The sequence below is a fragment of the Oncorhynchus masou genome, chromosome 29, assembly GCF_036934945.1.
Source record: "Oncorhynchus masou masou isolate Uvic2021 chromosome 29, UVic_Omas_1.1, whole genome shotgun sequence".
Lineage (NCBI taxonomy): Eukaryota > Metazoa > Chordata > Actinopteri > Salmoniformes > Salmonidae > Oncorhynchus > Oncorhynchus masou.
The window spans coordinates 26,115,864-26,134,713 of NC_088240.1; the positions used below are offsets into that span (position 1 = coordinate 26,115,864).

At 42.7% G+C, this 18,850-nt stretch overlaps 1 protein-coding gene across 3 annotated transcripts in view; it reads left to right on the forward strand.

Moving 5' to 3' along the window:
* Positions 1-1,767: 1,767 nt before the first annotated feature.
* Positions 1,768-18,850, forward strand: part of sestd1 (SEC14 and spectrin domains 1) — a 54,362-nt gene continuing 37,279 nt past the window's right edge. For 2 of the 3 annotated variants that reach the window (XM_064944402.1, XM_064944404.1), the window contains exons 1-9: positions 1,768-2,945; positions 4,446-4,499; positions 4,659-4,736; positions 7,346-7,454; positions 8,250-8,340; positions 10,764-10,877; positions 17,502-17,615; positions 18,012-18,106; positions 18,205-18,260. In XM_064944402.1, coding sequence (XP_064800474.1) covers positions 4,682-4,736; positions 7,346-7,454; positions 8,250-8,340; positions 10,764-10,877; positions 17,502-17,615; positions 18,012-18,106; positions 18,205-18,260 — 634 coding nt within the window. In that variant the 5' untranslated portion in view covers positions 1,768-2,945; positions 4,446-4,499; positions 4,659-4,681. The remainder of the gene's footprint in view (positions 2,946-4,445; positions 4,500-4,658; positions 4,737-7,345; positions 7,455-8,249; positions 8,341-10,763; positions 10,878-17,501; positions 17,616-18,011; positions 18,107-18,204; positions 18,261-18,850) is intronic. The other variant, XM_064944403.1, reaches the window with a different exon arrangement.

Here is an 18,850-nt window from a genome sequence, read left to right on the forward strand (position 1 = left end):
CTCCAGAGCCTTTCCGTTCACCTTCACACTCTTGGGTCAGACTACACTCAATCATATGACCTACTGATGAGATGAGTCTTCAGTAAAGACTTAAAGGGTGAGACCGAGTCTATGTCTCTCACATGGGTAGGCAGACCATTCCATAAAAATGGAGCTCTATAGGAGAAAGCCCTGCCTCCATCTGTTTGTTTAGAAATTCTAGGGACAATTAGGAGGCCTGCGTCTTGTGATCGTAGCGTACGTGTAGTTATGTACGGCAGGACCAAATCGGAAAAATAGATAGGAGCAAGCCCATGTAATGCTTTCTAGGTTAGCAGTAAAACCTTGAACTCAGCCCTTGCCTTAATAAGGAAGCCAGTGTAGGGAGGCTAGCACTGGAGTAATATGATCACATTTTTGGGTTCTAGTCAGGATTCTAGCAGCCATATTTAGCACTAACTGAAGTTTATTTAGTGCTTTATCCGGGTAGCCGGAAAGTAGAGCATTGCAGTAGTCTAAACTAGAAGTAACAAAAGCATGGATGAATTCTTCTGCATCATTTATGGACAGAAAGTTTCAGATGTTACGTAGATGGAGAAAAGCTGTCCTTGAAACAGTTTTGATAGGTTTGTCAAAAGAGAGATCAGGGTCCAGAGTAACGCCGAGGTCCTTCACAGTTTTATTTGAAACGACTGTACAACCATCAAGATTAATTGTCAGATTCAACAGAAGATCTCTTTGTTTCTTGGGACCTAGAACAAGCATCTCTGTTTTGTCCAAGTTTAAAAGTAGAAAGTTTGCAGCCATCCACTTCCTTATGTCTGAGACACAGGCTTCTAGCGAGGGCAATCATGTTTCATTGAAATGTTCAGCTGTGTGTCATCCGCATTGCAGTCCATCCATCCATTGCGCAGGAAAATAGTTTAAAGAACTCCTCCATGGGCATCCTGAGTGGCACAGTGGTCGAAGGCGCTGCGCTGCAGTGATAGCTGTGCCACTAGAGATTCTGGGTTCGAGTCTAAGCTCTGTCGCAGCAGACCACGACCAGGAGACCCATGGGGCGGTGCAAAATTGGCCCAGCTTCGTCTGGTTTAGGGGAGGGTTTGGCCGGCAGGGATGTTCTTGTCCCATCGCACACTAGCAACTCCTGTGGCGGGCCTGGCTTCTATATTAAGCGGGCATTGTGTCAAGAAGTAGTGCAGATTGGCTGGGTTGTGTTTCAGAGGATGCACGGCTCTCGACCTTCGCCTCACTCTCCCGAGTCCGTACGGGAGTTGCAGCGAAGACTGTAACAACCAATTGGGTAGAAAAAACATATAATATTATATAAAAAATATATTAAAACAAAAAAATAACTTTTCCATGCCTTAGGTTGTCTGTTGAAGTGGACTCAGATAAATGCTTAAAAAAACATTACCAGTTGCATAAACACATGACATAAGTGATATTCACAATTTAAAGATTATCTTTTGCAAATTACTAAAACCATGTCACTTTCGGGTCTTTGTAATGCACTTGCCACATCGCAATGACTGGGTAAAAGCCAATTTATGCTTGATCCAAAATGTGTTTGGAGGCTCCATAAGGAGTGTGACACAATTGTGGAGTCTCTGGTGGCATGCGGAGGCCAAATTGAGCTCCATACCGCATTGCCGTGCGCCTCCCATTTTTTTTAGAACGCTGAGTGTCTGTATAGCTCAGTGTAGTTCCGCATTGACATGATTGGTTGACCGTAGGAGTGGGTGGGGATTCTGTATAAACACAAACTCACTTCCTTGACAACTTCCTTCACAACAGCTCCGTACTGTTCGGCGAAGCGCAAGAAGTATGAGTGCCCCGACATCTGCAAAGGCCACCATATCACCATAAATGCTACATAGCCAATGCACACATGGGATTGACCATGTGGTGCGTTTTATGCTTGATCCGAAAATGTGGTCGGAGGCTCCATATGGAGGTTGCGACGCAATGGCGGAGTCTCCATAGTCACACAGATGTCAAATTGAGCTCCGTACCCCATCGCCGTGCAAATTTTGCAGCGCCCTTTAAGGACCTAAAATACCAGGAGCAGCTGGCATTGGAGTATGAATGCCAAGCATTGGAGCTGGTGTGACTGACATAGGGCTCCGTTCAACTTCTTCTCGCCCTTCCACCGGTGCCCCTGTTGTAAACTCTTCACAATTGTGTTATGTGGTTGTCGCTGAGTAGACTACTACTCTGAAGATTTGTATTTTTTCTCTCAAATTAACCTTTGATGAATTTATATAACATCTTCTCAACGTTGTTTAGCATTATCTAGTCCAAATATGGCATGATTCCACTATCTATCTATTTGCATTAACTTTCAACGAGTGCCTTTTATTTTGAAGGCGAACCACAAATGCCACAATAATGGATCATCTTTATTGTGGCTAGCTTCACATATGTCGGAGGGCGCTCTATTGCATGTATTGTCCGTTTGGGAGTTGCCTCCTTAGTAACAGTCCAGCCCCCTGAAAACAAACCATATTTTAATAACAATCCAGTATAGATATGGCGGAGTTGTAACTTTTGACGATACAATGTTTTTTCTAACGAGTTCTAAGCGTTGAAAGATGTTACAGATGTGATCGCCTACCGTCCAAATAAATCAGTGGAGCTCGGTCAGATAAACTGGGATTTTTCAATAGAAACTCCTCCTACAGACTACATTGATTCAACGTCGTATAATGATACATACATAATTCGTCCTGTTTCGTCTGAGGTAAGAAGGAAATCGTCCCTTTGGCCGCAACAAACGGTATCATTTTCATACACGGATTATATTGCGAACACGGGATTCAGTTTCAGGAATATAGGTCATTGTGTCTGCATAGCCTGCTCAATATAACAGTTTAGCGTTGCTTCCATTGGTCGATTAGTCAGTTGGGGAAAACCTCGTGCTACTGCTACAAAGTGATACGAACGCGGATTTTTATTCAGCACGGGTAAGCAAATGGGACATAGATTATCATTTTCATACATTACAATATGTATAAAGGATTTTACAATTACGATTTTTTTAAAGAGCTCTTGTGATGAGAAGGCCAGGGATGTGGGTCCTTCGATTTTAGGGCTTTTGTCTCGTGCCTGCTGTGTGCCTACTATAAAAACAATTGTAATGATATGCCACCACATAACGATAATATCGAGGATATCGGAACTTAGAATTTAACCTAAATGTATGAAATATAGTTATGTCTGTTGATTATTGTCAACCATACCTCGCTCCTAAATGCCCTTTGCATACGTAGCCTATGCATCGTGGCCATGTCATTGAAAATGTCACCAATATCAAATTACTCTACTTTCGAAGCATGTGAAAACTATTGTAGCCACATATTAGCAATGCTTTAGGAGTAGTCTAAAGTTGAAATAGAATAAATAACATAATTTTTGTCCATCACAATAAGTAGCATTGTTATTGTCATCAATTACAGCCTCCAAATAGGAATAACTATTTATTCCTGGAGTGTGAGAATGAGTACATTTGAGTAATTTAGCAAACACTTATCCAGAGCTATTTACAGTAGTGAGTGCATATATTTGAGTACTTTTTCGTACTGCATAAGACTATTCACCAGTGGCTAATTACAGTAGCCAGTTTGAACTACACATCATAAACATATTTGATCTAGAATAGCTCAAAGACACCAACTTTCCAGGAAAGAAAAGCAACCCTAACTTTTCCTACAAATATAGCTACTTAGTCATGACTCCAGAATAAGGTTATTGAATAATAGATGGTTATTATGGTTTGTATAATTGCCTGAATAACTCAGATGCACTACATGAAAGCTTGTGAGAGATATGTACACTAAACCAGGGTATCCCAAATGGCACCCTATACTAGTGAACTACCTTGACAAGTGCACATAGGGCTCTGGTCAAAAGTAGTGTGCATTGTAGGTAATAGGGTGCAGTTTGTGACAATCAATGGTAATATGCCAGTGGGTGGCTCATTACTGTGCAGTAGGTCAGAGTTTGCTGCATTGCAATCTACTAATGGGTTTCAAATGTTTCTCCACACTGTTTTGGCCAGCGACCATGTAAATCTATCATTCTGCTGTGTTTGGAATTAAAAAATATGCTGAGAACAGATTTGACCAAAATGATATGATGATGTACTGCAGTGGTTTATGTATCATTCAGTTAAGACAAGACAGTCCAGATGGGTAATCCTCCCAATACTGTAAAACAAGCCATTTTATTACTGTGTTTAAGGCTAATAGAATATATTACAACAGTTCACACGTCATTCTTCATAGCCTCATATCATAGACTAACAAAATGGTTCTTGGACATTATTTTTGTTCTGACATAGTAATAAGGTATGTCTTGATTCCTTATTAGTGGATGATTTGTTTGTCAATATGATTGTCAATATTGAGCTAGTTGCTACTTATCTATAGTGTGGACTTGTTCTTATATTTTTGTCCTCATTACAGAACATGGGCCCAGAAGGAAATGTTTGAAAGAGGTACCTTTTGATTTCTAGAAAGGTAAAGCATCTTGGTGTTTCGTTGTGTCAGTTGGCTTGTAATTGACAGGGATGACAGTGCTGTATGCTAATTTATATGCGTGTGTGAATCGTGTGTGATCATCTAATGATTATTATGTGCATCACCTGCTGTGCTATAACCTTTATGTTTACTTTTCAGACTGCAGGGGGGAACTTGCCAGTATGGAGGCTACCAACATGCTGCCCATTCTGAAGAAACGCCTAGCCTTCTTGTCAGGTAATAATATCCTCCAGTCAGTCAAAGCTGTTTATCTTTACTGTTGACAGAGATGGCTTCTTGGAATGATCCGCACTGCATTTACATTGCTAAGCTTAACATTACATTTACCAGTGATCATCTTTACAAAGAAATGCCCAACAGTAGTGCCAGAATCTACTATTACCACTTTACCTTTGTCCTCGTGCAACTGGCTCAAGCACTATTTGTGCTGCTTATTGAACATTCCCAGTCAGTGAAATAAGCGTACAGCAGTGAGAGCCAGCATTATCAAGGAAGTAGAGGCAGGTAAAACTTGAAGTTATGCATGCTCGTATAATTCCCAGGATTGTGAAGCTTTGTGTGTACCCCACATCTAGCTCTCATTTTCATGAAGTTGCTTAATCATTATAGTTGTGCAAGGGAACAACCATTTGAAGTTGCTGTGTTATTGGTGTGCTCATCATCCCTCTCTAGCCTCTGAAGGGAGTGTAGTGTTAGTCCTTGGTCTAGGATTGTAGTGTTAGTCCTTGGCCTAGGAGTGTAGTGTTAGTCCTTGGTCTAGGAGTGTAGTGTTAGTCCTTGGCCTAGGAGTGTAGTGTTAGTCCTTGGCCTAGGAGTGTAGTGTTAGTCCTTGGCCTAGGAGTGTGGTGTTAGTCCTTGGCCTACGAGTGTGGTGTTAGTCCTTGGTCTACGAGTGTGGTGTTAGTTCTTGGTCTAGGAGTGTAGTGTTAGTCCTTGGTCTAGGAGTGTAGTGTTAGTCCTTGGTCTAGGAGTGTAGTGTTAGTCCTTGGTCTAGGAGTGTAGTGTTAGTCCTTGGTCGAGGAGTGTAGTGTTAGTCCTTGGTCTAGGAGTGTAGTGTTAGTCCTTGGTCTAGGAGTGTAGTGATAGTCCTTGGTCTAGGAGTGTAGTGTTAGTCCTTGGTCTAGGAGTGTAGTGTTAGTCCTTGGTCTAGGAGTGTAGTGTTAGTCCTTGGTCTAGGAGTGTAGTGTTAGTCCTTGGTCTAGGAGAGTAGTGTTAGTCCTTGGTCTAGGAGTGTAGTGTTAGTCCTTGGTCGAAGAGTGTAGTGTTAGTCCTTGGTCGAGGAGTGTAGTGTTAGTCCTTGGTCTAGGAGTGTAGTGTTAGTCCTTGGTCTAGGAGTGTAGTAGCTAGTCCTTGGTCTAGGAGTCTAGTAGCGAGTCCTTGGGTGGTCTGATAAACCCCCCTCTCTATTCTTGGCTCTGGCAGGCAGTGTGTCGTGATAATAGCCTGTTGTTCTGTCCTGCCTGCTGCTGACAGAATGGGGTTTCTCATCTTGTTGATGATGCTGATTTGAAGGTCACAGCACCAGGGCTGCGTCAGGGAGGGACTCTGTGTTCAGATACTGTTGAAGGTCTCATTGACTTACTAGGTACTAGATACACAACAAAATGAATGCTTGTGGCAATAGAATAGAATAGATCTTTATTCTTGTTACACTAAAGTCTAATGATATACTAGCTAATAGTTAATTTCACAAATTGATAAATATGGATTTTCTTTCTTGTTTGCTTCAAAGAGAAAAATATTTTGGATTGAGCTGCTGTACTGCATACACTCACACACGTTTAGTTTGAGAGTAAATGGGGTTTCTCTTGAGATCCAATTTCACATTTTGGCAAAATAATAGTTTAGACAATAAAATAAAGAAATGTGCCGGTGAGCATCATTTAAAGGCTTCTGTTAGTTTGTTTTCTTCTGGACTAGTAAAAGTCTCCAATAGACACCGATTCCTGTCAGGAAAATCACAACAATCAACTATGTGGTTTCCTGTGTTTAGAGTCTTACACATATAAAAGAAAGAACAAAGCAGCTATTTTGTCACTTCCCCAAATGAAATCTGACTACCTGACTCACACTGGCTTGAAAGAAGACTGACTTTGACAAATAGTTGTTGCTTTTATGTCACTGACTCCTAGTGGACACAAAACTAACTTTGACGAGAATAACTGTTGCTTTTGCTTCTTTAACCCTGACATGTGGCACTAGGCACTCCTTTGGTTCATCCCCCTTACAGATGTGTTACGAGGAACAAAACGACGTAGCAGGAGCTTTTGAGTCAGAGGGTATGTCCCAGATGGGACCATATTCCCTATATAGTGCACTACTTTTGACCAAGGCCAATAGGACTCTGGTCAAAAGTAGTGCACTACATAGAGACTAGGGCATACTTTGGGACACATCCAGGGGCAGAGCTCCCCCATCATTACCTCTGTCCGTGGAGTTTACAAGACACTACACCTCCTTTAATAGATGATTCTTGGCCGGCCGTACTTGGAATGCTTGGTTCTGCCCGACCTTCTCCAAAGTCTACCATTATATGACTGTTATTTACACACAGTCCTCTTTATACACACTTTTTAGTGTGCATTCTTTGAAAATGGATTGTTTAATGACTTGTACGGTGAATCAGTGTAGATACCATAGAATTAGAAGGAATAAAATGGCCTTGGAACCTCTGACCATGGCAATTTGACTGGCACACTCATGGGTACACCCACTACGGTAGATACACTCGGTCTCTCTTGCAAAATAAATGTTATCTCAGTGAGACTAATCTGTATAAATAAAGATTAATAACAGTAATTGTTCTGGTTGTTTCACATTCACAGGAGGCAAAGACAGACGCAGTGGACTGATCCTAACCATTCCACTATGTACAGAGCAGACCAGTATGGAGGAGCTCAGCTCCACGTTGGACTATCTCCTCGGCATCCCCAGGCAAGAATCACTCACTGGCACACACTGTATTATCACCACTGACTTATAAACATCTAGTACATTACATTCAAATGGGGTTTCAATTGGGTAGCATGCTTTTTGGGAGCATGTTCCAGTAGGTCCTTCAAAGACCCCCCCCAAATTAAAAATAAAGAAATAAATCATGGTCCTTTATTATTTACAGTTCAATAGATCATTGTATTCATCATGTCCAAATACCACATACGCAGCAGCTTGATTTGGAAATACTTACCACTATTATTTAATTAGGCAGAGAGCATTGCTTGTTAAGGTGGTCTACTTTTATTAGCCAATGGAATGTGAGCACAGAGCCTGTCCTTTATCTGGCTGACATTCTATTATTCTCATATTGATCTGTAGGCCTCTAAAAGGGATTTTGGCTCCATTGCTTTTGAAAATGCACTTGCATAGCAACAGTATTGGACGCTCATTAGACTGTATTCTATTTGGATTGAGCTACTTCTGCTACGTGGGTGTGTAGGAGAGAAGACCAAAAGTTAAGGAAGATCATGCCATGTTAGCTTGTGACTTCTGCATGATGATCACACAATTTCTGATCTGTATTCATCTCGGCTATATGGTCCTGTGTGACTCAGTTAGTAAGAACATGGCACTACGGTTGTGGGTTCCCAGTGGTATGCTTTCTTCATCTACATATCTGATGTCTTCTATTGACCTATACTGGGATCCTTGGTGTCAAATTCATGGAACAAGAGCACACATTATTACAGGTAGACACATAATCACCATATTTCTCTTGTCTTCTCTCTTCAGTGACAAGTGCAAAGCAAGAGGCTTCACAGTCATCGTGGACGGACGAAAGTCACAGTGGAACATCGTGAAGACTGTGGTACTCATGTTGCAGGTAGGATCTGATAAAAGAAGGGGTTCATGTTGCTGGTAGGACACAGAGAATCAGCACAGTGTTCCTTTTAGGATACAAGCACAGTTTACCCCACACTGCATTGAGACGAGAGGTCCATATTTCTGTGTATCAAGCGGAGGAACCCCTGTCAAAAACATGGCACCTACACCTCATTTCAATCTGTAGTCTTTATCTCCTACTGCATTTGGAATGTATAGAGGATTACAGTCATATGTACAGTAGTGAGTACTAATAACATCCTCTACAGTTTGACAGCATGATGACTCATGTAGGTCAGTCAGTCACTATTGTCTCTGTTGTACTTTGCTTTATTCTCCTGACTGTTTCTATGCAGTCTGCTATAACACACCCAGGCTAGATGAGAAGACGATGCTAAGCTTTGTTGTATTAGACAACGACTAGTGCCGGGCTGAGCTGAGGAGTGAGGATGTAGAAATACTTTAACATGATGTGTTCTGTTCCCAATGGCCTATTTAACAATGTTCAGTAGGTTTAACCCTTTAAAACCCACGACTCTCTATTTATAATGATCCTAGTGAATATTCATGAGTGTAATGATTAATTAGCACAGTATAGAGGAGCATATGTCCGAGTGAGAAGCAGATGCGGGCATGAAGTTTCCACAGGGGAACGATCTAGGTCTACCCACACCGCGTTAACACCTCTACCAATCAGAATGTGACAAAGAGCTGGGAGGAGAAATAAAATGGTGGTCCAACCCAGATGTTGCGTTCTGTCGGTGTCTCGTCGCTGTTGACCCTACCTGCATAATAAATAATAACCCTCCAAATGTCGTAAAACATTACAGTGATGGGCTATAGAGCCTCATCTGGGGCAATATGCAATGTGTGTGGTCCCTAAAATAATGTCACTAAACTAATCAAATAAATAGACATCTCAGATCAAATGCATCACCAGCAATCAAGTGAAAGTAATTAAGACAAAAGGGAATCTAAGTTGATTAGATTTTAAGAAGAGTAGGAATTAAATATCTTGACACGGCTGGCTACCGTTAAACAATACTTTGCGTTTTTCCCTGAAGTCCGGGCTCTGTGTTGTGGTAATTAGGGCACACTAGTAAAACATTTTACACCATTGTCCCTCCCGGGTTTAGTCATTTTCTTCCATTTGATGCCTAATGAACAGGACCCAGGCTCCGGCCACACTGCAGGGTGGATGGAGGTCAATATCAGCAGACTGTGGTCTGCAATCTGTCTGCCAGAGACCCGGGTTCAAATACTGTTTGAAATAATTTAAAATACTTTAGCTATGCTTGTTTGAGCTTGCTTGGCTTAATGAATAGTCCCAAAACTGTTAAACCGCGCCCATCTGGCACTCTAGGCATGCTAGAGATAACGCTCAAGGTTTCTGAAAGATTTAAAATACTATTTGAACCCAGGTCTGTTGTACTGTAGCCTGCATTCTGCCCTGTCTGCCCTTACCTGGTTTTGTCACTGCAGATTGACTATACGGTGTACAATGCTCTTGGTAGATATCGCCAGTACCCTGCTATCCATAGACCTCTGCAGAAACAGGACCAGGAAAGATAAGATGACAGTATGAAATGTACTATCTGTTGGCACTAATCTGCCTGGCACTGTCAGGGGAAAATGCTGCTGCAAGCTACTCCTCATTTAGTGGCCTACCATGTGATGGGATGGGGAAATGTACTGCAGGATTTCATGGAAAAACTGATGTGCTAAACAGTTATTGAAAAATGGTGCGGTTTTAGAGGCCTTGCTCTTGGCCACAGAGACACCGTTTTTCTGTTTTAAAGCTATTTTCCTGGAATTGTACACATTTTGTCATGGCTTATGCCTTGTTCTTATGCTACCTGAGTGACTCAAACGTTATAACAAAATCCCGATCCCGGGGCCCGATGCCATGACATTTTTTACTTTTAGATTCTACCTGACTGTAGTTTTTATTTTGGTGATTGTTAGTTCTCAAAGATGATCTTATTTAAAAATAGATTGTGCCATTATCTTCTCTACATGCCTTATATCTGGTTTAAGTTTACACTGAAAATGTTTTTACCATCCCAAAACCTTTTTTAATTTAATTTATTTATTTGCAATAGCAGCAATCGTCAAATCAAATGTAATTTGTCACATACACGTGTTTAGCAGATGTTATTGTGGGTGTAGCGAAATGCTTGTGTTTCTAGCTCCAACAGTGCAGTAATATCTAACAATGCACACAATCTAAAGTGAAGGAATGGAATTAAGAATATGGCGGTGCGCCACTGCTAAATGCATATAGGAAAAACACTGAATTGTTTTGGGGATGACATTTCTGTTTCTAGATTTGACTGTGTCCAGTAAGCCATTGAAAGCCTATACCATTTTGCTTATTTTATTTTACTTAATTTTTTTCCCTTCATATTATCCCATTATTTATAGAACGTGATTCCAGCAGAGGTGTCTCTGGTGTGTGTGGTGAAGCCTGATGAATTCTGGGACAAGAAGGTCACTCATTTCTGCTTTTGGAAGGAGAAGGACAGACTAGGCTTTGAGGTGAGTGTCTTATTGGAAGGAGAAGGTCAGACTAGGCTCTGTCGATCTTGCTACGTCTATGCGTTTTCCTCCTCTATCTCTGCATCTCTCTCTATCTCTCTCTCCCTCTCTCTCTCTGCATCTCTCTCTCACTCTCTCTTTCTGAATCTCTCTCTCTGAATCTCTCTCTCTGCATCTCTGCATCTCTCTCTCTCTCTGCATCTCTCTCTCTCTCTCTGCATCTCTCTCTCTCTCTCTGCATCTCTCTCTCTCTCTCTGCATCTCTCTCTCTCTCTCTGCATCTCTTTCTCTTCTCTCTCTCTCTGCATCTCTCTCTCTTCTCTCTCTCTCTGCATCTCTCTCTCTGCATCTCTCTCTGCATCTCTCTCTCTCTCTGCATCTCTCTCTTCTCTCCTCTCTCTCTGCATCTCTCTCTATGCATCTCTCTGCATCTCTCTCTCTCTCTCTGCATCTCTCTCTCTCTCTCTGCATCTCTTTCTCTTCTCTCTCTCTCTGCATCTCTCTCTCTTCTCTCTCTCTCTCTGCATCTCTTTCTCTCTCTGCATCTCTCTCTTCTCTCTCTCTCTCTCTGCATCTCTCTTCTCTCCTCTCTCTCTGCATCTCTCTCTATGCATCTCTCTCTGCATCTCTCTCTCTCTCTGCATCTCTCTCTCTGCATCTCTCTCTTCTCTCCTCTCTCTCTGCATCTCTCTATGCATCTCTCTCTGCATCTCTCTCTCTCTCTGCATCTCTCTCTCTCTGCATCTCTCTCTTCTCTCCTCTCTCTCTGCATCTCTCTCTCTGCATCTCTCTCTCTCTCTGCATCTCTCTCTCTCTCTGCATCTCTCTCTCTCTCTGCATCTCTCTCTCTCTCTCTGCATCTCTCTCTCTCTCTGCATCTCTCTCTCTCTCTCTGCATCTCTCTCTCTCTCTCTGCATCTCTCTCTCTCTCTCTCTGCATCTCTCTCTCTCTCTCTCTGCATCTCTCTGCCTCTCTCTCTCTCTCTGCATCTCTCTCTCTCTCTGCATCTCTCTCTCTCTCTCTGCATCTCTCTGCCTCTCTCTCTCTCTCTCTGCATCTCTCTCTCTCTCTCTCTGCATCTCTCTCTCTGCATCTCTTTCGCTCTCTCTCTCTCCTCTCTCTCTCTCCCCCCCTAATAATGTTGTTCCTCTGAGCAGCAGCATCCCCAGTCACCTCCCAGAGGGACTAATTATGGCGGGAATTCAATTTACTTTCCTTCGCAAACCAATGATTCCAACGTTGGTGGTTGGGTGGCAAACAAATTGATAGAGAGGAATAGATATTTAATTGTCAGTATTCAATTTGGCCTTGTATTGTTAACCCCTTCAGCAATGGTGTTCTTCAGATCTGTTTGTTCTGTATAGGTAACTCATGTGGGTGGTGTTATTACAATGACTAGTGATTTTCGCTGCTTCTTTTGTGGTTGCCTGCTCCACAACACACCTCAAATACAGCCTATAAGTTACCAATAAACCCCCAGAGTAATTGCTGACGACATGTTATAGACCAATATGCATATTTCAATCTGTAATGAAGCTCTCTGTCAAATGAGGCTGATAGATAGATGGCAAGGTCTGTTGTGGTAGACAGCATGGCAGCATTAGTCTATTTTAAGTGCACTGTGTGGTGATTTTAAATGGAAGTCAGCATTGTATCAGAACATTCATGCATCCTGCTCCATTTCAACCTCCCATATGTCTTTGATCATCACTTCCTGGAGGATTTATATGGTGGGACACACACAAGTTTATATTTCTATGTGTGTGTATGTATATATATATATGTATGTATAAAGTGTCCTGACACTATTTCCTGAGACTGCTCAGTAGAGGTCTTTCTTGTTGATTTTGCTCCCAATAGTTGTGTAATGATCTGGGCCAGCAGTACCCTCTAGTTCTCCCTCCCTATAACTCCCCTGCTTCACCAGGCTCTGTTACATGGCAGAGGTGGTCAGTTTATTGGGATTGGAAATAAAAGGGAATTGGGGGATAATAGTTAAATTATGAAATTGACCTAGTTTAGTTAGATACTTTTATTCATCGAACGTTACTGTTGTGGTGTTGAGAATGAAATATATTTGAACTAAGTGGTTGGCTGACTTGTATTGAGCTCTACTGCCCACAACCAATCTGGCATGAACACTGGAGCATGTGGAAGTGTAACAGGGCCTGAACAGTCTCACTCAGTGCCTGCCTCCTCAATCTCAAGGAACTAGCTATTTGGTTTGTTCGACATGGACTGCATTTCAAATCACCTTGCAACATGTACTGATTATTATTTGTATTTAAGTCAGTAAGTCACAATTTAGCCACAATACATCATGGTTTTGATCTTCTCAAACAAGGCCATTCTATTTTGAGGGGACACGTTCGTCTGTTAATGGAATGATCTCACAGTGAGACAAAGCAACACTTATGGTGGAGAGCTGACTCACTGAGACGCAACTGAACAATAATGCCACTGTGGGTTTAAACCCTGACACAAAATGCTCTGCTTGATTTGCCTTTCAGTTTCAAAGCACTTCGATTAGTATTGTGAGCTGAGTTTACATCCCAGGGTCCATATTTGAAAATAGTAGGATCAACACTTCCGAGTAGGAGTGTTGATCTAGGATCAGTTTTTCCTTTTAGCTCATATTGAGTCAGATGATCTATACTGATCCTAAATCAGTACTCTTACTCAGAGACACTTTGTGGATATGGGTCCAGGTACCACCTCTCCATATATTCCTATACATTAAGATATAAGTTAAGACAAAACTGATCCTAGATCAGCACCCCTACTCTATAACTGTGTGAATACATGCCCAGAGAGGGATAGATTGAGGTTGGTTTCATGTACAAGTGTCTCTATCCAGATGTCATTTGATACATAGTGGGCTGTGGAGGAGAAGGGATGGGTCTGTTCTGTTGTTCTTACTGCTTCTCTTCTCTTTGGGAGGTTGCCAATCTGCCATCACAATTTAACTAGAAACTTCAGGCTACAGTTTTCTTCCTTCTTATTTGGAGGCTAATCGCGATAGAAATAAATGCACATGCAATACGAAAGCCTGTGTGTGATTCTCCTAACCTTGTTAGTCATATGCAGATGAAGAGGCCTCCATCGATTCCACAACTAACTACACAGTTCTCCAGGGTTGATGCCTAACTACATAGTTCTCCAGGGTTGATGCCTAACTACACAGTTCTCCAGGGTGGATGCCTAACTATATAGTTCTCCAGGGTGGATGCCTAACTACACAGTTCTCCAGGGTTGATGCCTAACTACATAGTTCTCCAGGGTTGATGCCTACCTATATAGTTCTCCAGGGTTGATGCCTAACTACACAGTTCTCCAGGGTTGATGCCTAACTACACAGTTCTCCAGGGTTGATGCCTAACTACATAGTTCTCCAGGGTTGATGCCTAACTACATAGTTCTCCAGGGTTGATGCCTAACTACATAGTTCTCCAGGGTGGATGCCTAACTATATAGTTCTCCAGGGTTGATGCCTAACTACATAGTTCTCCAGGGTTGATGCCTAACTACACAGTTCTCCAGGGTGGATGCCTAACTATATAGTTCTCCAGGGTGGATGCCTAACTACACAGTTCTCCAGGGTTGATGCCTAACTACATAGTTCTCCAGGGTTGATGCCTAACTACATAGTTCTCCAGGGTGGATGCCTAACTACACAGTTCTCCAGGGTTGATGCCTAACTACACAGTTCTCCAGGGTGGATGCCTAACTACATAGTTCTCCAGGGTTGATGCCTAACTACACAGTTCTCCAGGGTGGATGCCTAACTACACAGTTCTCCAGGGTGGATGCCTAACTACACAGTTCTCCAGGGTTGATGCCTAACTACACAGTTCTCCAGGGTGGATGCCTAACTACACAGTTCTCCAGGGTGGATGCCTAACTACACAGTTCTCCAGGGTTGATGCCTAACTACACAGTTCTCCAGGGTGGATGCCTAACTATATAGTTCTCCAGGGTGGATGCCTAACTACACAGTTCTCCAGGGTGGATGCCTAACTACACAGTTCTCCAGGGTGGATGCCTAACTATATAGTTCTCCAGGGTGGATGCCTAACTATATAGCTGTCCAGGGTGGATGCCTAACTATATAGTTCTCCAGGGTGGATGCCTAACTATATAGTTCTCCAGGGTGGATGCCTAACTACACAGTTCTCCAGGGTTGATGCCTAACTATATAGTTCTCCAGGGTTGATGCCTAACTACACAGTTCTCCAGGGTTGATGCCTAACTATATAGTTCTCCAGGGTTGATGCCTAACTATATAGTTCTCCAGGGTTGATGCCTAACTATATAGTTCTCCAGGGTTGATGCCTAACTATATAGTTCTCCAGGGTTGATGCCTAACTACACAGTTCTCCAGGGTGGATGCCTAACTACACAGTTCTCCAGGGTGGATGCCTAACTACACAGTTCTCCAGGGTGGATGCCTAACTACACAGTTCTCCAGGGTGGATGCCTAACTACACAGTTCTCCAGGGTGGATGCCTAACTACACAGTTCTCCAGGGTGGATGCCTAACTACACAGTTCTCCAGGGTGGATGCCTAACTACACAGTTCTCCAGGGTGGATGCCTAACTACACAGTTCTCCAGGGTGGATGCCTAACTACACAGTTCTCCAGGGTGGATGCCTAACTACACAGTTCTCCAGGGTTGATGCCTAACTACACAGTTCTCCGGGGTTGATGCCTAACTATATAGTTCTCCAGGGTGGATGCCTAACTATATAGTTCTCCAGGGTGGATGCCTAACTATATAGTTCTCCAGGGTGGATGCCTAACTATATAGTTCTCCAGGGTGGATGCCTAACTATATAGTTCTCCAGGGTGGATGCCTAACTATATAGTTCTCCAGGGTGGATGCCTAACTATATAGTTCTCCAGGGTGGATGCCTAACTATATAGTTCTCCAGGGTGGATGCCTAACTATATAGTTCTCCAGGGTGGATGCCTAACTATATAGTTCTCCAGGGTGGATGCCTAACTATATAGTTCTCCAGGGTGGATGCCTAACTATATAGTTCTCCAGGGTGGATGCCTAACTACACAGTTCTCCAGGGTGGATGCCTAACTATATAGTTCTCCAGGGTTGATGCCTAACTATATAGTTCTCCAGGGTGGATGCCTAACTATATAGTTCTCCAGGGTTGTTGCCTAACTATATAGTTCTCCAGGGTTGATGCCTAACTATATAGTTCTCCAGGGTGGATGCCTAACTATATAGTTCTCCAGGGTTGTTGCCTAACTATATAGTTCTCCAGGGTTGATGCCTAACTATATAGTTCTCCAGGGTTGATGCCTAACTATATAGTTCTCCAGGGTTGATGCCTAACTATATAGTTCTCCAGGGTTGATGCCTAACTATTTAGTTCTCCAGGGTTGATGCCTAACTATATAGCTGTCCAGGGTTGATGCCTAACTATATAGCTGTCCAGGGTTGATGCCTAACTATATAGCTGTCCAGGGTTGATGCCTAACTATATAGCTGTCCAGGGTTGATGCCTAACTATATAGTTGTCCAGGGTTGATGCCTAACTATATAGCTGTCCAGGGTTGATGCCTAACTATATAGCTGTCCAGGGTTGATGGCATTGTAGATGGAGTGTGTGTTTAGCGTCTGATGGCCAACATTGAGGATGTGTGCAAGGGGCTGGCAGCCTGCCACTTAGGTTTCTGCTCTCAGATTGTGATACACGCACACACACATACCAGTCAGTTCTCTGCTTTCAGCGTGTGATGCGGTTGGTCGGAGCTAGGATGTTATGTTTAGGGTCACCATACCGGGAGGATTTAAAAGGAGAGTATGTCATTATGCAAATCTTGATTAAAAATAAACCATCCAGATGATGGTAGACTGCTGAAATACAGAGGGTTCACTTGTATTTGACCTTTAAGCTCTCTCTCATCCCTTTATTCATGCTGCACACGCTCTCACTTTAATCTTCTGGGTGAGGGGAGTTATGTCTCTGTGTGTACAGGTTAGGATAAGTAGTATCTGATCTTCACTGAGTAATATTCACAGCATAGACTGGTGATGAATCACAACATGGTGATAATACAATACATCTATTTCTGACTTTACACTCCATTAGTGTCTGAAAACAAACAAGCAGGTATGGCTGCCAGATAGATCCGATACGCCTCAACACACCCACACATGACATCAGACAGGCAGATATCTTGACCAGAATTGGCGTTATTGGGAGATTGAGATGTAAGTATTTTTCTTCACTCTGACAGGGCGTATCCAGGATGTTTGTGTTGAGGACTGGAGTTCAGGGCCCATATTCATAAAGCATCTCAAAGTATGAATGCTGATCTAGGATCAGGCCATTTCTGTCTTATTCATTATGATCTGAAAGACAAAGGGATCTCTCTGAATATGTGCCCTGGTCTCTCTGTCCAGTATGCAAGGCCGTCACACCATGCTACCAACTGTGTTTAGGCCTTGCTCCACTTGATCAATTTCCACTTGAATCATGCTTTTATACTGTCCAAACTTGGATGAGATTGGCGTGATGATGAAATAATACAATTCCTTAATCCACAGTGGGGATTTAATTACTGTCTCTGACCCTGTCTCTCCTCTGTTCTCTTGTTCCAGGTTATTCTGGTATCTGCCAATAAGCTCACACGCTACATCGAGCCCTGTCAGCTGACTGATGAGTTCGGAGGAAGTTTAGTGTATGATCACATGGACTGGGTGAACAAAAGACTGGTAAGCCTAGCCACCATGTTAAAGGGATACTTGGGGTTTTTGGCAATGAGGCCCTTTTATCTACTTCCCCAGGGTCCATGTGTATGTCTCTGGGTCCAGTATGAAGGAAGTTGGAGGTGGTTTTGTGAGCAAATGCACTGTGACTGTGTACAATAGCACACATTTGGACATCACATTTGAATCCTACAGATGAAAATGTATATAACAATGACATTATGCAGAGTTGGAGTTCCAATTCCAGTCAATTCAGGAAGTAGACTGACATTCTCTTCCATGCTTTTCAATGAGGAAAATGTGGAATTTGAATATGGTTTACTTCCTGATTGAAATGGAATTCACCCCAATCCTGTTGTGTGACAAACATGCATGTACATTGTCACTCATTTGTTTCCTCAGGTCTTTGAGAAGTTTACCAAAGAGTCCACATCCCTTCTAGATGAACTGGTGGTCATCAACGAGAGTGAGAAAAGCAACCAATTAGACAAAGAAAGGTATTGACTATTATATCTATCTAAGTATCCATGATTGAGGAAAGGGAATTGAACACACAGGCCAGTAAACACATTGCTTTTACTTATCTTTCTCCCAGGCCACCAGATTGTAACTTCCTACCATCGCTTGATCCTGAAACAGTTCTACAAACCGGTAATTATACCAATCTTTGTGCACAAGTCATTGTTAAAACAAATAGCTGAATCCAGGTAGCCTAGCTAGTAGAGCTGTGTGTTTCTATACCAGCCTGAGCTCTATTTCAGTTGAATGGTACAGGGTGCAGAGATGGTGCACGCCACCAGCAGAGAAGACATTTTCCACTCTGTGTAACCATTCAGTAAACAGACTCGTAGAGTGCGTCCCAAAAGGCACCCTTTTGGGACGTAGACCCAGTAATTGTATTTGCAGGCCTAGTGGCGAGTAGTGTGTCACTTGAACGGTTTTACTACAGTGAAAATATTTACCCATTCAGAGGAATGCCAGAGCAGAGCTGGGCTGAGCCCAAATGGCACCCTGTTCCCTTCATAGTGCACTACGTCTGATCAGGGCCAAGTACTGCACTATAAAGGGAATAGGGTGTTCTATGGGACACAACCCTGGAAGGCCAGCACATAGCAGAGCTGTCCCAATAAAAGGAGCTTTGTCTGGTGGTTGTGGAATGGACGGTCAGCCCAACACGTCTCTGGTACTGTGCTTCCCACAGAAGAACTCACTCGGGACAATTTGTGTCCCAAATTGCATCC